The sequence below is a fragment of the Heteronotia binoei genome, chromosome 1, assembly GCF_032191835.1.
Source record: "Heteronotia binoei isolate CCM8104 ecotype False Entrance Well chromosome 1, APGP_CSIRO_Hbin_v1, whole genome shotgun sequence".
NCBI classification, from domain to species: Eukaryota; Metazoa; Chordata; class Lepidosauria; order Squamata; family Gekkonidae; genus Heteronotia; species Heteronotia binoei.
The window spans coordinates 127,274,906-127,299,769 of record NC_083223.1 but is presented as its reverse complement, the minus strand read 5'-3'; the positions used below and the strand labels follow the sequence as shown (position 1 = coordinate 127,299,769).

Sequence of the window (24,864 nt, the reverse complement as noted above, 5' to 3'; positions counted from 1 at the left end):
TACAAATTTGGAACCGTATTACAATGTCCAGAATGAATCTATATAATTATATGTGTTTATCTGTATAATGCATACATGTTAGCCTAGGAAGAAGAATGCACAAGCAAAGGGCTTATGCTCATAGTGAAAGAGCACAATAACCTGAGAAGCCCTCTGTTATATATCTGTTACTATGGCAAAGAAAATACAGTATACATATGACCAGTGCTCCCTCTAAGCTGAGTGTGAGCTAGCTCACAGATTTTTAGCCTCCAGTTCACACATTTTTGTCTTAGCTCAGGAAGGATAATCCCAAAGCACACTAATTTATGCAGTAGCTCAAAACTTTAATGCCAGAAGCTCACAATGCCATTAGCTCATAAGGTAGAATTTTTGCTCACAAGACTCTGCAGTTTAGAGGGAACATTGTACAGTATATGACTGTAATAAATAATCTACTGCCTACTGAGACTTATTGTAAGGTGATTCTAATTTAAAATGCTGATGGGCAAAAAAGGGTGCTTGTGTAAACTAGGATGTGCACCACCTGTCCAATAAATGTCTAATATTCATATAATTGTTTTATTTTTTTGTTATTTGGATAACACTATTTATACCAGTTGATAAACTGCCAACACAAAAGTTTTGTGCCTTTTCAGTAAACACAAAATAAAAAATGACAAATCCAGTTACAACTGATTTATTTAGGCAATGCTTCTTTTTTTTGTGACCAAACTTTTTATTTTGCAATATATTGAGATAAATTCATCTCTACAAATTCAAATATATTTCTCCAATACATTACATATTTTCCTCCCCCCCTCTTATTCGTGACCTCCGCCAGTACTTAAAACAAATTAAAAGCATATTAAAGGTAAATTCACACTTGTAAAATCTTTAAAAAGAAAAAAAAATTATCATTCGCTAACCTATTCTCTAATAATCACTTAGCACTTATTAAACACAACGCTCATAGTTATTGATTCAGTTCCAGAGTTCCCCCTATCTTAGTCTTATCTTAACTCTCATATATATATGTTTACCAAATAACCATGTTCTACTAATGCTTTTATCACAATATCACAATTCCTCTTTATCATTAAAAGTTCAATTAATGTTATCAAACACTACTAAATATCTTTTCACCATTATAAAATTTTTATACAAAAAGTAATTTTTCAATAACCTTTTCTCTATAATTCGCTTGGTATTCATTACGCACAAAACTCATAGTTATAAAATCAACTCCGGAATTCCAGCTATCTTATTCTTATCTTAACTCATATATGTATAATTACCATGTAACTATATCTTACTAACTAAATAATCACAATTCCTCTTTATCATTTAAAGTTCAGTTAATGTTGTCATAAAAGACTAAATGACTCTTCACCCTCCATTATATTTCCACGTAACTTTGGGATTTACTCCAGTCTTCTTTAAACTTCTCCAAATTATGTCATTTAAGATTCTAGTAAGTTTGTCCATTTCACTCCAGTTAAGAACCTTTAAGGCCCAGTCCCATTTTTCAGGTATTCTATCTTGCTTCCACATTTGTGCATACAGTGTTCTCGCAGCTGAAAGCAAATACCACAACAATGTTCTGTCTTGCTTCGGAAAGCTTTCCATTTGTAATCCCACCAGAAAGACATCTGGTGCTTTCCTAATGTTATAACCCAAGATTTTCGAGATCTCCTGTTGAATCATTATCCAAAATTGTTTCACAACATCCCTGGGTAGTTTACGCTTTCTGGCAAGCTCTGAATTGACTCTGTATGCATCATCACATAAACGCTCCATCTCCTCCGGATTTTCTTCCAAAAATTCAGCTGTAATTGTGACAATATGAGTCTTCACATCCTCTTGTTCATTCTCAGGCACTCCCCTTAGCTGAATCATATTCTCCATCAACTTTGAGTTTTGAAGGACTTCATTCTAAGGACTTCATTCTAAGGTTTGTGGGGCTGCCTAAAATTTTAAGGTGTGATAGCTAGGGAACTGCTCTTTGTTTGGTTGACTGCTCTTTGTTTGGTTGACTGGCCTAAGGGTGAAAGAGATTAAGAGTGATTGCTGCTGATTGCTGAGGAGTGCCTCTACTCCACTCTCTTTGCATTTTAAGCTGCGCCTTGCCAAAGGGCGCAGAGCTAAAGGGCTCTTGGCCTGTGGCTCTTCGCCTAGGGGCTCCCTAAGGGCCAGGAACCCAGATCCCTGATTTCCTTGTTCTCCAAATAAGGTAAGTTCCCAATAAGGTAAGTTGAGGTAAGGTAAGTTGACCCTCCAGAAGGGGAGCCACTTAAACAAACAGCATTTAAAGAGGACTGTATATTTTTATATATATATATATATATATATATATATATATATATATATATATATATATATATATATATATATATATATATATATATCTCATGAAGATAGAATGCCAGCAGGGGGTTGGGGGCTTTCCAGTGTTTTGCACTGAGTGTCACATGTATGACTATCTGCCCAAAGGACAGAAGTCTTGGGTGTGTGCTCGATGCAAGGAGCTCCTGGTCCTCAGGGAACGAGTTCGTACCCTTGAGGCCGAGGTGACTGCCCTGGAGAAGCAGAGACGGTCAGTTAGGCACTTGGGGAAGACTCTCGGGGGCGTATTAGATGAGCCCCGCTCTGAACGTAGCAGCCCCGTTGCTGCCAGAGAGCGAGAGGGTCGAGAGGGAACAGGGCACCGTGCTGAGGACAAGGGGAATGCGCCCTCAGAAGGGACCTCTTCTTCGGTTGGTGAGCGGGAATCCTTTCGCGCCAAGGAACCATCCCTGAGCAGGGGGAGAGGTAGTTGGTGATTCGATCCTTAGGCAAGTAGACAGCTGGGTGGCAAAACCGCGTACTGACCGTATGGTGACTTGCCTGCCTGGTGCGAAGGTAGCGGATATTACGCGTGTAGTAGATAGACTAATAGACAGTGCTGGGGAGGAGCCTGTGGTCGTGGTGCATGTTGGCACCAACGATGTGGGGAAATGCAGTCGTGAGGTCCTGGAGGAAAAATTTAGGCTGCTAGGCGGGAGACTTAAGGCCAGGACCTCCAAGGTAGCCTTCTCGGAAGTGCTACCTGTTCCACGTGCAGGGCAGGAGAGACAGGCACAAATTAGAAGTCTCAATGTGTGGATGAGACGATGATGTAAGGAGGAAGGGTTTAAGTTTGTTAGGCACTGGGATGCTTTCTGGAACAAGCGGGAGCTGTACAAAAGAGATGGTCTCCACTTGTCCCCAGATGGAACCAGGCTGCTGGCGCTTAAAATCAAAAAGGTGGCAGAGCAGTTTTTAAACTAAATCTTGGGGGAAAGCCGACAGGAGATGATCTTGGGGTTGTGGTAGATAACTCACTGAAAATGTCAAGACAGTGTGGTTTGCAATAAAAAGGCCAACGCCATGCTGGGAATTATTAGGAAGGGAATTGAAAACAAATCAGCCAGTATCATAATGCCCCTGTATAAATCGATGGTGCGGTCTCATTTGGAGTACTGTGTGCAGTTCTGGTCGCCGCACCTCAAAAAGGATATTATAGCATTGGAGAAAGTCCAGAGAAGGGCAACTAGAATGATTAAAGGGCTGGAGCACTTTCCCTATGAAGAAAGGTTGAAACGCTTGGGACTCTTTAGCTTGGAGAAACGTCGACTGCGGGGTGACATGATAGAGGTTTACAAGATAATGCATGGGATGGAGAAAGCAGAGAAAGAAGTACTTTTCTCCCTTTCTCACAATACAAGAACTCGTGGGCATTCGATGAAATTGCTGAGCAGAAAGGTTAAAACGGATAAAAGGAAGTACTTCTTCACCCAAAGGGTGATTAACATGTGGAATTCACTGCCACAGGAGGTGGTGGCGGCCACAAGTATAGCCACCTTCAAGAGGGGTTTAGATAAAAATATGGAGCACAGGTCCATTAGTGGCTATTAGCCACAGTGTATGTGTGTATATAAAATTTTTTGCCACTGTGTGACACAGAGTGTAGGACTTGATGGGCCGTTGGCCTGATCCAACATGGCTTCTCTTATGTTCTTAACTTACAGTCTTGTAGTATTGCTTTTTCTTGCATTTTCTTAATGGTGGCATCTTGATCTCTAATTTTCACTTCTGTGTCAACAGTCTTTTTAGCTATTGCTTGAGACTCTTTCCTTAGGTCATCAATTTCCTTCTTAAATTCTTTCTTTACCTCTTCAGCACTGGAGTTTATTTCCTTAGTTAATTTCTTCTCCCTTCCAGTTATTAAATCACTCATTGTCTTCAATATTCTTCCTTCCATAGCGTACAATTGATCATAAACTTGTTTAGACATTTTACCCTCTCTCACTAAGGCAGCTCTTAACTTTATAATTCTTGATTCCAACTTTTACTCAGATATTACTGATTGTCCATTACAAATAATGGGTTTTTAATTGGTATCTTCACTCCCCAATCTGATAGTTGCATTTAACAGAACAGAGCATGCCCTTTTCAACAAGCCTAAAAACGCCGTCCTCGAAGCTTCCTAGCTCAAGATATTAATTTTTAAAGTTCCAAGCCTCTCTTTTTAAAAAGTTTTCCTTTTACCCTCTAGGGCTTATTTTCCAATTTCAAGCACATAGTCCCTGTTATTTAGCCCTTAGGGGATTGTTTATATAAATTTTGAATCCTTTTATAGTCCACTTTCAAGTTATTTAGTGAAAATATTTTGGCCTTTCTGTAATTAGCCTCCAATGTTTCTCTATGGTTACTGACTCTTGCAAGCATCCAGATACTTGGATGCTCCTCCTCACTCCACACTTCCGGACTCTCTAGCATTGAAGTCTCATAATGATTGCAGAAAATGTCACTTCCTGTTTTGAGGAGAGAGACTGCAGCTTTGTTATGACTGGGGGGTTTTTTCCGAAGCCACAGGAATTCATAACAGCAAGTATTTTTCTGCACTTTTCTGCTTTCTTTTGAGTCCAAAAAAACCACTTCTACCCCCTTCCACTTCTCCTTGATTTTCCACTTTGAAAAATAGTTCTGGGTCCCAGATCTTCCCTTTTAACAAGCTTAAATTGAACCCGGAGTAGCAGATAAGGATCGTTACCTTATTAATGACGTCTATTCTCTCATTATCCCGTCCACTTTATCTCAGATGTTGTTATAGTCCATAGGAAGTTGAAGCCTTAGTGAGTTTATGTCAATTTAATGACTCCAAGGATTCTTTGTAGGCGATAGAATGCAATTCTTCATCGGGGGAATCTTCAAAGCAGAAAAAAAAAACCCTCCTGGGATCTTTCGTCAGCCAAAGTGAATCCCCCTCGAAATAAACATGTATGCCGTAGACAATTTCCTTTACTGGAAAAAGTAGACAGTAGGCTTTATAAAGCCTTTTCTGTCCAAAAACAAAGATCCTGGTCTGCCCCACACAGGGAGACAGGTCAGCTCACCAAGCTTCAACCTTGGAAGCCATGAAGGCAATGCTTCTTGACAATAAAAATTCTCATTTTAAATTTTTAATTTGAATCTTCATTTTTTAATCAATTTATGTTGACATGAAGAAAAGGTTAAATTATATCAGGGGTTTGTCTTGGCATGCTAGTTATGCCTGAGTTTTCACATTCCTTTAAATATGTGTGTGACATATGAATAGGGAAATTACTTATGTTTACTGGAACCCATTAAACTTAGAATTCCAGAAAGGAAGACAGAAGAATCACATACAGTCAAGACTTATAAAATCTAAGAGGATTATTCCAGAATGGCAGCTTGCCCTTACTATTTCAGTAACCTTCAAATAAGCAATAGGAAGCATCTAAGCAGCAGATCGTAAACCACCCCCAGTATCTGTACAATCTCCACATTCAATTGCCAAGCCATGGCTTTTATTTCAGGAAAAAACCTCCTTGCTGCTGATAAATCAAGAATATCTGGAGTTTGTAAAAATTTAAACATTATACTTAGTTAAAAGTAGATAACCTCCTTAGCATCACACATATTTCAAACACCATATTTTTATCACTTATCTCTGTTAAGTGTCAAATTTATTTTAACTGATGATCCAAAACACTTAAGATCTGTCACTTTACTTGTACATATATCAGTGTCTAATGGGGCCACAGCCTGTGTGCAAACTATGCTGATGACATGGTTTGTAAAAAACAATTATGTGTTTGCATGTATTACTCTGTGGTCCTCAGTTCTAATCAACTGACTTGTACATAAACAATTCCTGCTCCCCAGAAATGTTACTGTCATTCATTACAAGAACTAACAAAGCACAGATGTCAAGATGAGGAACAAGCAGGAATTTGCCCAAAGATGGTGAATCATGCAGCAAACCCACAGCAGCTCCAGATGATGTAAAAGTATACTCTAAAAATACAGATGTTTAAGAATCTTTCCACCAACACATAGTTTACATCAGAATCATAATGCATATAATGCACTTCATCTACGTAGCATCTCACATAATGTACAAAGCAAGAAAATTATAGTGTGTTATAACGCAACTTGCTCTTACATAATCTATTTAGCAAGAGAACCCAAATCTTCACCTTGGTATAAATACTTAAAGAATGATCATTTAAGAGCCTCTTATTTGGTTAATATCACTGCATACAGTTTAAGAGAAGCTTTTACAGCATTGTGATCTCAGACTATGACAACAGAAGTACTGACAGGAAGATATCCAAAAATCCACCTGGATCAATGTATTTGTCTATGCAGAACTTCTGTAGAAGATCTATTTCACTGTGTAATGGTTTGTCCATTATATTCAGATCCTAGAAGCAGATTCCTATCTGGAATACTAAGTCATCTATACAATCTTTCCAACAGTGATAAGCTAATTTATCTGTTGTTGGTTGTGAACCCTCTGGTCTCTCATAGGGTAACACTCTGCATTAGCAGCAAGAAAAACCAGAGCAAAGATGGTTCTTAGGATTAAATCTCATTGGGATGTAATGCACTGACACAGTAATACAGTAATGATTGCAAATGGAATTTCACAATGCTGTCTATTTTTAATTTGAGGTATTTTAGACATTTTAGATTTTGTATAACCAAATTTAATAACTGAATGTAGTTTTTATAATATTAGGCATGTAATTTCTCTTATTATTTTTCTTTCTTCTATTAATTTAAAGAGTCAATAGCCATATACAATACACTATCAACTATTTAACAAGAAGTACCAGCCCAGGCTAGCCTGACCCTGTCAAATCTCAGAAGCTAGTATTTGGATGGGAGACTACCAAGGAACATCAAGGTCATGACCCACAGCCAGGCCATGGCAAACCATCTCTGAATGTGTCCTGCCTTGAAAATCCTACAGAGTCACCATAAGTCTGCTGCATCTTGACTGTTAAACAATAACATCACAACCAAATCGGTACATTAAAAAGATATGGAACGGAAAAATGGCAGCATACTATGTCATATGACAAGCATTCACCAATACCAAAGGAACAGCTACTACAGTGTGCACTGTCCATAACTGCACTTACATAGAACTGGAGACTGAAATTAATAGACTTTGAGCATGTCTACCTCTACAATAAGCAGCAACCCTGGAATAATAACTTCTGATGTTTCCACATAATTTTTTCCGCATGCTGATTTTTTGTTGCATGAGCGGAAGGAATCACACACACACATAGAGTTAACACACAGTAAACAAGAATATCTTTTTTCTTTTCCTAGCTCCAATGGGGAAATGTGAGCAGAGAATCCACCTAGATACTTGACCCACAGCTACTACTGGGAAAGGGTGCAGTTAAACTCCACTTTCAGAATAGGACACAGCAACTTGCTGTCATGCAACATTTCACCCTATCCTTTAAAAGGCTTTTCTACATTCCTTGCCAACACACATTGTAGAATTACAGAACAATTCAGTAAGAAAGGTGGGGGGGAAGTTCCAGACTTTGGGAAGCTTTTAAAATTGCAGCCACATCTGTGATTCTGTGCAGTAAAGCAAAGGGGAAAGAAGCAGCAACAAATAAAGTGACAGCTAATATAAGTGGATCCTGTTCTCCATCTAGTTGATGCTAATATCACAGTGATTATATGCTTTTGCACCCCTACACAGGTGCAGGAGTGAAACATTTCTAGTACCAACCAAATTTATGGAGATATATATTTCAATAATTATATGAAGATACCTACCAAAAAAAGAGGTTCAGCACCACTACTTAAAATGAATAAAATGTTACTACTATGGATTATTACCTATTTGTTCAAGAACCTTCAATACATCTTTAAAAAAGACGGATGAAATTGACTTTGAAGAATACTGAAGCAGCTTCTATTCCCACAAGACAGCCTCATGTGCCTAGCAAGCATATAAAGAGAAATAATCAGGAAGATTTTTTTAGTAGAACAAAGTTGGAGTTAGTAGAACAAAGTTTTGTTTTAGTAAGCAAACTGACATCCTTAAGACCAACAAAGTTTTATTCTAGGTATAAGCTTTCATGTGCACACACACTTCTCCAGATATCCAGGTGTGCATTTACATAAGAAGCTCCTTCCCAAAACCAAAGGAGGCTAACCATCATCAGTTTAAATTTTGAGGGCTCCCCCCCCTCAAAAAATAACATAGGTACTAGTTCAAAGTTCTCCAAGAGAAGGGAAACAGTGATCATGAGAGATTTCAATTACCCAGATATCTGTTGGAAGCCCAACTCTGCTAAAAATGAAAGGTCAAATAGATTCCTGACTTGTCTTGCTGAGAACTTCCTTTTCCAGAAAGTGAAGGAGGAAACAAGGGGATTTGCTATCTTGGACTTGATTCTCGCCAACAAGGAAGAATTGATTGAAGAAGTGGAAATAGCGGGAATCCTGGGCAGTAGTGATTATGGAATTAACAGTTTTAGGGAAGGGGAAAGCTATATGTAGTCAGACTTATAGGTTGGACTTCAGAAAGACAAACTTTGACAAACTTAGAACTATGCTTGGTAAAATCACAGTCAAAAACACTTGGGAAGAAGGGGGTTCAAGAGGGGTGGGAATTTCTTAAAAGCGAAATAGTGAAAGTGCAATCACAGACAATTCATATGAGAAGAAAAAATGGAAGAAGCCGAGTTGGCTCCATAAACAGCTCTCTAAAGACTTGAGAAATAAAAAAGACTCCTTTAGGAATTGGAAGGAGGACCTTATAACCAAGGATGAATATAATCACCAGTGCTCATAGAGAAAAAGTTAGGAAAGCGAAAGCTCAGTATGAGCTTCAGCTGGCCAAAGATGCTAAAAACAACAAAAAAGGGTTCTTTTCTTATGTTCCGAGTAAGAAAAAGAGCAAGGACATGGTAGGCCAATTGTGAGGGCAAGAAAGTGAAATTGTAACAGGTAATGAAGAGAGTGCAGAACTGCTCAATTCCTACTTTTCCTCAGTCTTCTTTTCTGAGGGAAACTGTGCTCAACATGGCAAAACAGAACATATAAGGAGGGTATGGAGTTGCAACCTAGGATCAGCATAGGGGTAGTACATTAACACCTAGTTTCTTTAAATGAAACCAAGTCCTCGGGGCCAGATGAACTGCATCCAAGGGTACTAAAAGAGCTTGTGGATGTAATTTCTGAGCCTCTGGCTATTATTTTTGAGAATTCTTGGAGAACAGGAGAGATGCCAGAAGATTGGAGGTAGGCGAATGTTGTCCCCATTTTCAAGAAGGGGAAAAAGGAGGATCCTGGTTACTGACCTGTCAGCTTGACATCTATACCTGGAAAAGTTTTAGAACAAATCATCAAACAGTCAGTCCTGGAACATTTAGAAAGGATGGCTGTGATTACTAAGAGACAGCATGGATTTCTCAAGAACAAGTCATGTCAGACTAACCTGATCTCTTTTTTTCAGAAAGTGACTATCTTGCTGGATCAGGGAAATGCTGTAGACATAGTTTATCTTGATTTAAGTAAGGCTTCTGATAAGGTTCCACATACTATCCTTGTTGACAAGTTGGTAAAATGTGGTTTGGATCCTGTTACTGTTAGGTGGATCTGTAACTGGTTGACAGATCGCACCCAAAGAGTGCTTGTGAATGGTTCCTCATCCTCTTGGAGAGGAGTGACAAGTGGAGTGCCTCAAGGATCTGTCCCGGGACCTGTTTTGTTCAACAACTTTATAAATGATTTGGATGAAGGAATGCTTATTAAATTTGCAGATGTTACAAAATTGGGAGGGGTTGCAAATACAGTAGAAGACAGGAACAGGCTACAGGATGACTGACAGGCTGGAAAACTGGGCTGAAACCAATAAAATAAATTTTAACAGGGAGAAATGTAAAGTTCTCCATTTAGGCAGGAAAAATCCAATGCATAGTTATAAGATGGGGGAGACTTGTCTTAGCAATAGGATGTGCGAAAAGGATCTAGGGGTCTTATTGGATCATTCGCTGAACATGAGTCAACAGTGTGATGCGGTGGCTAAAAAGGCAAATGCAATTTTGGGCTGTATCAATAGAAGTATAGTGTCCAGATCACGTGAAGTGATGATATCGCTTTACTCTGCTCTGGTAAAACCTCATCTGGAGTATTGTGTTCAGTTTTGGGCACCACATTTTAAGAAGGATATAGACAAACTGGAACGGGTTCAGAGGAGAGCGACAAAGATGGTGAGGGGTCTGGAGACCAAGTCCTATGAAGAAAGGCTGAAGGAGCTGGGCACATTTAGCTTGGAGAGGTGGCAGCAGAAAGGTGATATGATCACCATCTTCAAGTACTTGAAGGGCTGTCATTCAGAGGATGGTGTGGAATTGTTTTCAGTGGCCCCAGAAGGTGGACCAGAACCAATGGGTTGAAATTAAATAAAGAGAGTTCACAGCTCAACATTAGGAAGAACTTCCTGACTGTTAAGAGCAGTTCCTCAGTGGAACAGGCTTCCTCGGGAGGTGGTGGGCTCTCCTTCCTTGGAGGTTTTTAAACAGAGGCTAGATGGCCATCTGACAGCAATGAAGATCTTGTGAATTTAGGGGGAGATATTTGAGAGTTTCCTGCATTGTGCAGGGGGTTGGACTAGATGACTCTGGAAGTCCCTTCCAACTCTATGATTCTAAATGTTTTAAGAAACAGAACATTTCCCATACTAATTGAAATTGGGTTTTTTTCTAACATACCTAACGTCTATTAGATACTATCTAAAAATAACAATTTAATTTCAAAGTTAACATTTGGAAGTGTTATTTAACACTGTAAAAAGGAATATCTGATGTGTATAGTAGTCATTGCTAAGGAAGAGATATATGATAAGACATTTTATGTAAACAAAGAGGGAAGGCGATAGAAGTGTTTGGCAGAAGAAGTTAAACTAATTCTTAACTATGTCATAGCATAAGAGGTAACTTCACATCAATTGTCTGATATACAGAGGCTTTGTTTTCTAGAATCAGCTTTTCCAGAACCCTATGATTGAAGTCATAAACTTTGTAGAATCAGCTAGTTTTCAACATCTGATATACTTTCCAAATGGTCCAAAGCTCTAATCAGGTTTTAATGCTCTTCTCCAGGACTGCTTTGGAGTGTGCCCTGCTTTATTCCTAGAACTTACATCAAATCCTGATTCCACAAATTATTAAAAGCATATATCTACTATGCAGGAGTTTCTTATAAGCTTCAATGTTTTTCTTTAATTCTCTTCTATTTTTGTTTTTTTTTAATGTGCATATGTGTGAGAGTGTGTGTCTGCACACCTGGAAGTCATGGCAATCTCTGAAGATTGACCCCTACTGGGAGCATGGAGGATATTCCAAGAGGTGGCTGAATAAAGCCTGCCCCTGACTCCCTCCCAGCTGCTATTCCAAGGTCTCCCATCCAAGTACTTGCCAGAGTTGGCTCTGCTTAGCTTCCAAGATCTGACAAGATCAGGTTTGCTTGGGGTATCACATTCCAGATTTTCCTTGCAACTTTGTCTTTGCTGCAATGTGTTTCAATGGAGTCAAGCTCAGTTTCACTTTCCAGCATTGCTATGGCCAGCTGAAGCTGTTGGTTCCTGGAGTTGTGCCCTTGCTTTGAGCCAGCTTATCTTTGATGAATGGACCTGAGAACTGGTGCCTAGTGAGGAAGAGGAACAACAACAGGAGGGAGGAGGAGGGGGGAGGAGGAGGAAAAGGAGGAGGAGAAGATGATGACGACGAAGATGCCGAAGACGACGACGATGCAGGGGGAGGAGAAGACGAAGATGATGATGAAGACATCCAAACTGATGCCGAAGAGGAAATGTTACAGTGAAGAGCCATTGCCAATGAGTAGACCCGGACGGGGGGCAGGAATCTTGCAATGCCCAGTCATTTCATTGTTTTCCCAAGCTCAAAGCATTTTATATTCTTAGTTTTTGCTATTTCCCTTGTGCTGTTTCTTGATGTTTTTATTTCTAATATTGCATTGCCAGATCCCATTATTCCACTTCAATTTCAAACAAAACATTGCAAGAGTTTTAAGCATGCTTGTATTTTTTAAAAAAAATAATCTTTAACTGTATTTCTCCATATCCTTTATAAAGTTTAAATCTCCACTACCTGGCATTACATTATATGCATGGCCCAGCACCACATAGTCCCACATGTCAGATCCATCCCTCCTAACAAATGAGTTCTACAGTTTTTTTCAAATTTCACCTTGAATAATGAGACTGCTTATTGCAGTTGAGAAGCTACAGAGCTTGAAGCGAAACTAGCCACTTCTCATGTCACTGGTATTCCAGTCTTTAGCATTAGCTCTCTACACCAAACCCAGATCAAGTAGCAAAACGAATGCATACAAGAAATATGTGAACAAGTAGTCACTATTAGTATTTTTCTACTGAAATTAGCAACTTTTAGCATAATTTAGGTGTTTTCTTACATGATTCAGAAGCAAAAAAAATCAACTCATAATTGCTCATTTCCCCCTTCAACTTTACACAATCAAATAATTAAAGCTTCAGATTTTAAAACTGTACGTACTCAGATTGTCTATTTAGGATTCAGTGGTACTAGCACCACTCACACATTTTAACCTTTTGCTTTAGTTATATCCTTTCCATGCTGTCATTTACTGACAGTCTAACATACCACTGGGGAGGGGGGAATAAACTATTACCTCTATATTACTGTCTTTAGTTCCTTAAAATTATGAAAACATCCTCCTTATGCAAAGCAACATCTTGAGTGAGCTTGATTTAAGACTCAAACTAGAAAAGCAGTATTTTCTCCTATGAAGCCTTATATTCCTTCCTTCCTGAAGGTAAGATTAAATTAAAAACTTTTTTCTAAGTCATCTATATAACTCTATTATGCTGAGACACATTTTTGTAGACCCAGTTCCATTTTTCAAGTGTCTTTTTTTCTCCTTATAAATGCAGTTCATATTTTTAAAACCTTCAGCAAATCAATTTACAAATAAAAACTGTGACCAGTGCCTATTTCATTATCCACTAGCAATGAAAAGTTATGCAACTATACTGGCTTCCTCTATAGATCAAAGGGCAAAGCTTCACTGAACACTAAGACTGACGTTTCAGGCACACATCTGAAAACAAGTTTAAATCACATCAATGAGAATTACATCCAAGTATGTCACTGACTCCAATCCTGGTTAAGCAGCAAAAACATGACACTTTGCCTACTCCTCTTACAGATTACAACCAGTATCAAGGTTAGCAGGGGTTGTTGGGGGGTTTTTTGAGAGGGGGGTATCTGTACAAATTATACAATTGATAAATCAGACATATAAATGGTGGCATAATGACTGCCCTTTAGCTGAAAGTCCTCCAACAAAGAACATACCCATTTCATTAAGGGACATTTCACTGATGGAGTAGTAAAGCATTCCTTTCCTTTGACATTCCACTCTTTGGAGCAATCATGATGAAAAGTACAGATGTCAAACCTGAAAACTATCCTTTAATTTGCTGTCTGGGGTATTTTGAAGAACTATGCCCTTTTCATTATGAAATCCCCTCCCAGGTCCCATTAACTTCTCAGGTAAAAAAGCAATAAAGAACTAAGATTTATGACAACACACAAGAGAACATACAAGAGCTATCGACCGGTGTCTAATTTACCGTTTCTAGGTAAAATTATTGAGAGGGCTGTGGCGTTGCAGCTTCAGAGGTTTCTGGATGACGCTTCTGTCCTGGACCCATGTCAGTCGGGCTTCCGGCCGGGCCATGGGACGGAGACGGTGCTGGTCGCCTTGGTGGATGACCTCCAACGGCAACTGGACCGAGGCGGCGTTGCGGTGCTGATGTTGTTAGATCTGTCGGCTGCATTCGATACAGTCGACCATCGGCTACTGACGCGCCGCCTCGCCGACATTGGGGTTGAGGGGTCGGCCTTGCAATGGCTTTCCTCCTTTCTCCTAGGTCGGGGACAGAGGGTGGCTATTGGGGGGGAACGGTCCCGGAGGCGCACACTGGATTGCGGGGTGCCTCAGGGAGCAGTTCTCTCCCCGATGTTGTTCAACATCTATATGCGCCCCCTCGCCCAGATTGCCCGGCGGTTTGGGCTGGGTTGCCATCAATATGCAGATGACACCCAGCTCTATCTACTAATGGACGGCTGGCCCGACTCCGCACCAGGGAATCTCGACCGGGCTTTACAGGCTGTTGCGACATGGCTCAGGCTGAGTGGGCTGAAACTGAACCCAGCGAAGACAGAGGTCCTTTGCGTGGGTCGCGGCGCTCTGGGAAGGGAAATAGCTCTCCCGGCCTTCGATGGTGCGCTATTGAAAGCAGCGCGCCAGGTAAAGAGCCTGGGTGTTTTACTGGAGCCTTCACTATCAATGGAGGCCCAGATAGCAGCCACTGCCAAGTCAGCATTCTTCCATCTGAAGCGGGCAAGGCAGTTGGCCCCTTTCCTCGAGCGCCGGGACCTCGCAACAGTGATCCACGCAACGGTCACCTCAAGATTAGACTACTGTAATGCCCTCTACTTGGGGCTACCTCTGTGCCGGACTCGGAGACTGCAGCTAGTGCAGAACGCGGCAGCCAGGCTGTTGCTGGGGCTCCCAAAACGGGAGCATATACAGCCGGGGCTGCGTGAACTGCACTGGCTGCCGATTGTATACCGAGTCCAGTACAAAGTGTTGGTCGTTACCTTTAAAGCCTTATATGGCCGAGGACCTGCCTACCTGAGGGACCGTCTTTCCCCATACGAACCCCAGAGAGCACTGAGGTCAGTCGGGAAAAATCTAATGACCATCCCCGGGCCGAAGGAGATAAAATATCAGAGCACCAGAGCACGGGCATTCTCGATTGCGGCTCCTACTCTGTGGAACCGACTCCCCGAGGAGGTGCGGGCCCTGCGGAACCTTGAGCAGTTCCGCAGGGCCTGCAAGACCGTCCTTTTCAAATTTGCACACCCGGACTGTTAGGAAGATCAGAAATTAAGGAGCCGCCAACGCGGTTGAAGAACTATACCGCAGAATAACTGTATTTATTGAACTGGTTTTTAATGTTATTAAGTTTATTGTTGATGTTTTATATTGTTAAACTTAAAGGTTTTATTATTATTATTGTATGTTTTTATAAAATGTTGTTAGCCGCCCTGAGCCTGCTGAGGTGGGGAGGGCGGGATAGAAATAAAATTTATTATTATTATATTATTATTATTATAAGAGGTGAAACACAATAATTCAGGTGTTTGAAAGAAGAGTTTTCAAGATTTTTTCTTTATATTAGCTTAAGTAATTGTACCACTGCCAAGCAGAATGATAAAGTTTACAGAACCATTTAAACTGGAAATTAAAAGAAAACACAGGACACCTTTTTCAGATCAATATGACATAACCCTGAACACAACAAAATCCTTTTCAAAAGGAACTACAACTACAGAGAACTCTTATTAGATTGCTTTAGAGAGACTTCAATTGATAGTTCTGAAAAAAAACTGCAAACTTGTTTCTCAAATGGCAAGAACAGAGCTCTCGTTACATTTGTAATAAAAAGCAGAGTAAACATAAACATGATACAAATGCTAACCAAATGTCTATTTGAAGGATAAAAAGTAACAGGTACGGTATATACAAGCTTCTCTTCAGTTAGAGATAACTGTTTAAAGGCTGCAGTTTTGAAATTAGTGAAATTTGCATGTAAATAAGCATCCAATTGGCAATGTAAATGAAACACAAACATTAAGTGCTAATAGGACACATCTACTACAGGAATCCAGCGTACCTACTTGTGCATTCCAAATGGTTTCAGATTTTGAAATGCTTTACTGCTGTGTAGGGAGAGTTGCAGAGTGTTCAGATCACAAGGGATACACCTTGTGGCCCAAAGCTTTGGCACCCTTAATCAGCCCTCCCAGAACACCATCTAGGGACTCTGGACCTCTCACTACAATTAACAAGGACTCTGTTATTACTATGGAAATGACAGCACCTTGGCTCAGTGGAAAGGCATTATTTTCAAAGAAAAATCAGTGCCTCTCAGTAAAGCCAACACTGCAAGGAGCATAGGGGAGGTTATACCCCACCTCTCAGTTCAGAAAATAGCTGGCATTCTGACCCTTCTCCAAACAGTCACATGCACCACAAGGGGCCAGGTATCATCATGGAGCAATCCCTAGAGTCATGCACTACTATACTGTATAAGTTGAACATCATAGATACACAATAATATATCCAATTTTGAATCAGGATCATGAGTTATATATTGAAAACCCAACACATTGGAGGCAAATCAGAAGCAAGCATCAAGTTTTCAGAAAAATTACAACCTTTTTTAAAAAAACCTGGGATATTCACAACAACTCCAAAACTGGAGACATACTATCTACATAAGTGTAGACAATGTAAAGGATCTCAGCCAGTGGGAATGGGAATGAAAACAACCTCTTGGGTTAATGAGATGAGGACAGGAAAGAAGTCAGACAAAATAGTGGTGGTGGCAGCAGAAAGAGAAAGCTTTGCTTTTTTCTTTCCATTTTCAAGATTGGCAGACTGTCTATAGCAATGGAAAAGAGCAAGAGTACATATGGAGCAGAATGGATAAACATATGGAGCAGAGGTCCATCAGTGGCTATTAGCCACAAGGTATAGATGGAACTGTCTGTCTGGGGCAGTGATGCTCTTTATTCTTGGTGCTGGGGGGGCAGCAGTGGGAGGGCTTTTAGTGTCCTGGCCCCACTGGTGGACCTCCTGATGGCACCTGTTTTTTTTTTGGGGGGGGGACGGTTTGCCACTGTGTGACAGAATGTTGGACCGGATGGGCCACTGGCCTAATCCAACATGGCTTCTCATGTTCTTTGATGTAATCTTGCTTTTAGACTCCTAAGAAGTAAATGGCACTTTTGTTGTTCTTGTTACAGTGAACTCCCCCAGAAAATATTACTGACTACTTTTATGACTTACCAGATCGGGATTTAATGATGTTGCTGAACTCATTGTGGTCTCCTTCAGGTCCTGCATCTGTATCTAAAACCTTAGCCATCTTTTCTGTTTACAGTTTGAAATTGCTCTGCAGAATAATCTCTTCACTCAGCTCTCACTATTGCTCTGTAATAGATACCTGAAACAAAATATAAAAATATGTAAATAGCATGTAGCAGCAAATACAAGATTGTATATACTGGAGCTACAAATACTTCCATACTTCCATATTTCCTGCCTCCACTTTTTAAACTTTAGAACATTCAAATCCCAGCCACCAGTTTGCTGGGGTTTTCTAAAATCCCAATAGTCAATTTGTTTTCTAATCCAATTATAGACTTCTGTGATAAGAGAGATCCAAGAAACAGCTTGGAGTCAACAAGACTATCTTTTCAGAAGCATGCATTTGAATTTGTGATACAATGTAGTATATTGGTCATTTTTTAAAAAAATCAACATAAAATGTTCCTATCTAAATTATTTTTAAAGTGCTGCAAAATTTAAGGAATTCCCAATCCACCACAATCAGCAATGCATATATCTACTACCAGAGTTATTTCTAAATTTATCCCTTATACAAATACAAAAATATTTAGGCTTTATTTAAAAGCACTACCCTCATCACTTGCATTTCATAGCAATCTTGGCTCAATCCAAAAACACAGTCTGGGAGTGGTTGGATTGGCTTCCTTATTTATGTACAAGTTACAAAGGAAGCAGTTTTCCAGCTGTTCCAAAAGCTGCCTGGATCAGTTTGGGAAGCTCTGCTAAAGTTACAGTGTGGGTAGTTACTTGTCTCTTGCCTAGATTGGCCACAGCTGGAATTTCAACAGAGTCTCTTAAACTGTAGCCCTGTTCTTCCCTCCTTCCACACTGTTCATGTATACTCTGAATTCAGAATTCTCCTGTAGAAAGGAGAAGACTATAACACTAATCCACTAGCTACTTTATGCATTATTAATATTTCTTTCCCCACCCTAACCCAAGGGCTCAGGATAGCATACAATATAACCTCCTTTTGTTTTATTATAATCACCATATCAGGTTCAAAAGGGCTGGGAAAGAGACCTGCTCAAGGCCACCCAGCAAGTGCAGATCTGAACCTGAGAGTATGCCCCACATACTCTTTTCCAAAAGCATCAGGGAGAGAGGGCATCAGAATACAAGATATTTGTGAGATGAGAGTATCAGCTCAGCCTTTTGCTTTCCACATGTGGCTGTTTCAGCTGTCAGGCATGACTGTCAAAACCAAGTTTCACATGTATAATCAGTACGGATTCCACCCACCTCAGCTTTCCCAGCTGTCTATAGGCAGCAACCACACCATCACTGCAAGAAACCTCTATTCATAACCCAAGCCGCCTTTCAAAGGTGTTGCCACGACTTTCTACTAGAGAGCATTTTGGAGACCCTCCCTCAGAATCAGTTACCATGCCAAGTTTGCACATGGATCCAGATTACACAAATGCAGACAGTCCATCTTAACCCTTCCTTCTTAGCTACCCCAAGCTCTCCTTTGCTTGAGCAGCAGCCAACACCTGTTCAGGAGTCATCTTGCTTCGAAGCAGAGTAAGCAAGGCTTTTTAATTAAAAATCCATCCATAAAAGGCTTCTAAACTGAAAAATTATACCACTGCTTTTCTGAATTAAATAACCAATGACGCTCCCTCTGTCGGAGCGGGAGTAGCAGAGTGAGGGAGATGACTTGCCCGACACAGGGCTTCAGGAAAGAAAATCAGGCAGACACGTGCAACTAGTGCCAAAAGGTGTATTAACATATATACACAACAAGTGCTCTCTTGTGCAGTCTATACAATATCACCTCCACGGACAAAGTGCTTCGCCTAACCACCATCTCACAGGGAGAGACCTGTGTGATGCACACACAGATCATATATAGTCCAAGCAGCCAATCCTGGCCGTGCTGACTCAGCAGATTGCATCACTTGGCTTCTGCCGGCTCAAGCCGGTCTGCTGATCAGGTCACTGTGACCTAGCCTGGCAGCTAGATCACCAGCTGTCATACTGTAGCTGTCAGACTGGGTTTATGTAGATTCTTGCTCCAACACACCTCCTAATCTATTTAAACCCAGTGCACCAAAACACTTTACACAGTTTACATACATGTCCACCAGCAACATTACAGTTCATATTTACGTAGCTCGGAACCCTTTCCGGAATTCGTTCAGGAACTCATCATGATTGTAAAACACATCATCGTGTTCCTGTTCAGCCAGCTCTTTCAGACGCTTGGCTTCAGCCTCCTTCTCCCTTGCCTCGCACTCTGCCACCCAGGCTTTCCATTTCTTAGCCTTTTCTTTTAACATTTCCTCAAATCCGGGTGGGTCTGGATTGACAGTCAGAGTGACATAGGGACACTTGTACCTAGCGGGACGTTGGCCTTTGGTGGACCTGGCAGACACCCGTGGCCCTGTGCTTGGACCAGCTTTGTCTTCTTCGGGTTGCTCTGTTCCCACCTCCTGGGCTGGTTGCTCTGCCCCTGTAATTGGGTGTTGAACCTCCTGACTCTCACACTTTACCTCCAGTTCCTGCATTTGAGGCTCTGCCTCCTGACTCTGCTCGTCAGGCTCTGTGCCAGCATTCGGCTCACCTTCTCCAGCCCCACTGGGTGCCACCTCCTGGGCTGGAGTTCTGGGCTGCGCTCCAACATCGTTATCGCTACTTGGCAGCAGGACAAATTGTTTCTGCAAGGAGTGCAACCTTGGCCAGCTGCTTTCTTCATTGAACTGGGCACTCTTACTAAGTGTTATCTTGCATTTGCTATTGCAGAAACGATAACACCTGGCCCTTGGCTTGTAGCCCAGAAAAATTAGGCTCTCTGCCCGGACATCCCCCTCCCCGCTACTCGTGGAGTGGATGCCAACCCGAGCCCGTGACCCAAAGACTTTTAAAGAACTCAAATCTGGGGTCTTGTTCAACAGTAACCTGTAAGGCACATTTTTCACAGTATTACACCAAACCCTATTTTGCAAAAAAACAGCTGCATGTATGGTTTCTGCCCAATAGGTCATTGGCAGTTGTGCATCCTCTAACATGCAATACATCACATTCTGCAATACAGCCCCATGCCCATTTTCTCGGGGCGTTGCCGGGTTCGTCAGACGGTGGGCGATGCCCTTGTTCTCCAGCCAACGTTTCATCTGGTTAGATAAGAATTCCCCCCCTCTGTCGGTTTGTACAGCCAGGAGATTAACCCCTAATTGTCTCTCCACTGCTTTGACCCACTTGGTGAATGTCTTATACACCTCAGACTTATGCACCATGGTGAAAACCCACGCGTACCTCGTGTGGTCGTCGGTGGCCACCAAGCAGTATCTCCTCCCCGACAGACTCTTTGGCAATGGGCCAATAACGTCTAAATGGACTAGTTCCAGGGCTCGTGTGCTTTCCCTTGAGCTTTCTTTAGCAACAGCACACGCCTTGCTTTTGGTCTTCTTGCAGACCTGGCAATCCAAGTAACATTTGCAAGGGTTTACTTTCAAACTAGGCACAAGCTCCAGGGTTTTCTTTAACGCCCTAAATCCGCAGTGCCCAAGTCTCCTATGGAGCAAATGTATACAATTATTGTGCACAGGCTCATTCGACACCTGAGCCACCTGGGCACAATCACTCTGGACCACATACAGTTTACCTTCCCTCTTTCCTGTCACAAGCAACTTTCCCCCACCTCCCAGGATTTTGCAGCAGGTTTTCTCAAATCTCACCTGGTATCCCTGGTCAAACAGTGTGCTAACACTCAACAGGTTAGACTGCAGTGAGGGTACATACAACACATTTTGCAACATACATTTCAGTGCAGGAAATTCCACATTGCCTGAGCGAACAGAATTGGCAGTGGTCCCATCAGCCAATCTCACATACTTATGCTCAGGACTGTCAATGTTTTTCAACAACTCCTTCTCGCAGCAGAGATGGCTCGTTGCCCCGGAGTCTAAAATCCAAGCAGACCCTGTGCTCTCTACTGCAGACGTGACCAGCCGGGTTGCTTCCTCACACGGGCTGGCGGTCCTCCGCTCTCGCCGCACACGCCCCCGCCTCTTCTCCCTCTCAGGGCAAGCTCGGAGCAGGTGCTGCGACGACCCGCATCCATAGCAGCGACGGACTGCAAACGCAGTCGGCTCCACTTCCTCCACCTTCGGACGCCTGCCAGCAGCAAAAGCTGGCTCATTCTTGGCTGTCTTCCCGGACACACCGATAACAGCACGCTGCCCGGCCGACACCCCCGGACAGCTCACGGCCGCAATTCTCTCTTGGAAGTCAAGCAGGTGGGCACAGACGTATTCCATGGTCAGGGTCGCTACGTCCACCGTCTCCAGAGAAGTTATCAGGGGAGTGTACTCAGGTGGCAACGACGACAGCAAAATGTACACTCTGTCGTCTGGAGCTACAGTCTTGCCTCTTGCCTCCAGCTCAACGAAACAGTCCGTTAGCCGTTTGATGTGATCTTTCACACACCCTCCAGCCGGCATAACGGTGCGGAACATCCTCCTTGTCAAGGCCATGAGGGAACCAGCAGTGGTGCTAACATGCACCGCACTCAACGCGTCCCAGGCAGCCTTGGGAGTGTCCTTCCCTCGCACATAAACCAGCTGGTCATCTCCTATAGACAGCACTATGTTGGCCAGTGCCTTATCCGATAACACAGTCTCGGCAGGAGATAAGTCAGCAGGGGGGTTACTCACGAACAGCCATTGCCCTTCACGCTTGAGGTAGTGTTGCATTCTCAGGCTCCACACCGCGTAGTTGGCTGAGGTGAGCTTCTCAACGGCTACTCCAAGCTGTTGCTGAGCCATCGTGCCGACTCCTCCTCACGGCTGGCTGCCGACGTCCCTCTGGCTCTCAAACAGAGAACGGTGGTGCTTCTGTGTCCTTCACCGGCGTTCCTCGCCTCCGGCTCTTTCCAAACTCACAGTCAGCTCAACTCTCAACTCTCTCCTCCGCGCAGCGGAACCGCCCTGGGCCCATAACCCTGTCGGAGCGGGAGTAGCAGAGTGAGGGAGATGACTTGCCCGACACAGGGCTTCAGGAAAGAAAATCAGGCAGACACGTGCAACTAGTGCCAAAAGGTGTATTAACATATATACACAACAAGTGCTCTCTTGTGCAGTCTATACAATATCACCTCCACGGACAAAGTGCTTCGCCTAACCACCATCTCACAGGGAGAGACCTGTGTGATGCACACACAGATCATATATAGTCCAAGCAGCCAATCCTGGCCGTGCTGACTCAGCAGATTGCATCACTTGGCTTCTGCCGGCTCAAGCCGGTCTGCTGATCAGGTCACTGTGACCTAGCCTGGCAGCTAGATCACCAGCTGTCATACTGTAGCTGTCAGACTGGGTTTATGTAGATTCTTGCTCCAACACCCTCAAGCTACTACTTAGATATTGCCAGGAAAGAGAATCAGTGTAACATGCAGCAATTAATCACCACCACTCCAGAGAAGGAAGCAGCAGGTGGCTCTCCCACTCACTTTACAGGGTCACTCCACTGTCTGCATATACAGACATGGGGCCACCACCATTTCAATGGTTATCAAGAGGCCACAGGCTAATCCAACAAATTATTTCATTTATTTCTTCCACACTTGTCCACAAGAAGAATGAAATAATGCCTGCCTACATGATAGCAAATAACTTTAATTTTGGAGCATAAATGAGGCACCAGCAACCTTTCTGTGATGTTTTTAAATCTTGCAGAAGTGAGAAAGAAGGGTTTTCATGTTATTTGTTGCAGTGGGGGCACCCAGGCTCCAAACAACTTGAGGGGGATACAGCCCTGTTTTGTTTTTGTTTTTTTAAAAACCTGTTAGCATCCTGGCAACACAGCTAAATTTTGAGTAACCACAGATCCACACTGCAAATTAAATGGAACATTTCAGTGGCCCTCTAAATCGGTTAGCCTCCTGTTCCTTCATGTCATAAGATAAACTGGAGCACTCCAGGAATGCGGTGGAAGCTGACACCGTCCATGCTTTATTTATTATTTGGGGGAGGGGGGTTGCAAAAACCTGTGAATCGGACAAACCGCACTTTCCACGTGGCTCAAAGTCCTTTTAAATAACCTTCCCTAGAGACTGTTCCTTTCGGTGAAAAAAAAACGGATCTCGTTACAAAACAATCAGGCAACACTTTATGTTTCTCTATACCTGCTCAGATAGGAAAGGAAACAACCGGGCTGCCCTTTTGTCCTCCTAGTGATCCAAGCCGAGGACGACTCGCATTACTCTTTCCCTTCCGTCAATTATTCAACAGCTTACCTGTTGGAAACCTCCTTGCCCGCCAGTCAGTCAAATCCCAGGGTCCATGCCGTGCACCGTTTCAGGTGGAGTTTTCCTCAAAAGTCCAATGCTAAACCGGAGCAAGAGCTGAGAGCAGTCCTCCAAAATTAGCTCACACAACTAGCTAAAAGGAAAAGTCAGCCCGAAAGGGGGGGGGGGGGGGGGCTTAACGTGAATTCGTTTTTGTGCAATGTAAATTCCTCGACCGCCTCCTTCCTTCGCTCTCCTCGAGCCGGGGGGGGGGAGGGGGGGAGGGAGGAAACGCCTCTCCCACTGCCTCCTCCCGCACAGGCGGGCTCAACGCTGGAGTGGCAAGTTTGGCTGCTGTGGCTGTACAACTACTCCTCAGGGCCCTGGGATGCCTCCTTTTGTTATTAGGCGAGAACGAGGGTGGAAGGATAAAGCCAGCCAGCCAGCCTGAGGCTGCCTCTTACCTGGGTGCTTTTCTGCCTCTCGCATGCAACCCAAGAGGTGCGGCTGAAGCTGACAAGACGACCATACCCAATTTAGTGACTCTCGCAACTACTTTTTGTTGCGTTTTAAACTTTCTTCCCGGAACCCAGAGCGCACGCGCGCATAGTCCTTTGCTCCCGCAGTGCCTCTCCCGCCCTTCTCGGACCGAAGTTGCTACACTCGAGCGCTGGGAACGTGGCGCGTGGTGTCATGTGATATTCTTGCGCTGTCAATCAACTGGAACAACTCTCATGTGCCTGGGACGTCCGACTTGTTTCGCCCCTGAAGATCGGGAGGATCCTGTTCTCTCTTATAAAACCGGGATTTTCCACTTCAGCCATTAGGCGTTTTTCCCTAGTAAATGTTCTTTAGGTGCCTAGGCTTTAAACTGTCATGTATCATAAAATGACTTGGAGGTGGGCCGTTAGCGGGTAAGCAGGGCTTCTTTAAAGGCAAACTTAAAACTAGGTTTGCCAAGTGTGGCCTGGGAAATTTCTATAGATTTGAGGGTGGTTCCTGGGGAGGAGAGGGCTTGAGGTGGGGATGGAGTTCAGCAAAGTTCGAGCTTGTCTGAAGCGGTCCTTTCCTCCAGCGGAGCTGAACTCTAGGGTAGAAATCAGTTGTAATGGGGGGAGGGGACTGCAGGCCCCACTTTGGGGTTGTAACCCTATTGGTGACTGCAGTTCACACATATAGCACAACTTACTCTTACGTACCCATGCGTTTTCCTTGTGTGCGTAGGGTGACCATAATGTCTGAAGGCCAGCCAGGGACACCTTGGGGGGGAAGGGGGGAGGCAGGGGCGCGCGCGAAGC

General features: G+C 42.8%; 1 protein-coding gene across 1 annotated transcript in view; it reads right to left on the bottom strand.

Annotated features, from left to right (window-relative positions):
* UTRN (utrophin) overlaps positions 1-24,156 on the bottom strand; it is a 640,548-nt gene extending 616,392 nt beyond the window's left edge. Inside the window, exons 1-2 of the mRNA XM_060240558.1 lie at positions 23,576-24,156; positions 17,275-17,431 (exon numbers count right to left, since the gene is read on the bottom strand). Of these exons, the coding sequence (XP_060096541.1) occupies positions 17,275-17,353 (79 nt within the window). The 5' untranslated portion in view covers positions 17,354-17,431; positions 23,576-24,156. The remainder of the gene's footprint in view (positions 1-17,274; positions 17,432-23,575) is intronic.
* Positions 24,157-24,864: the final 708 nt, after the last annotated feature.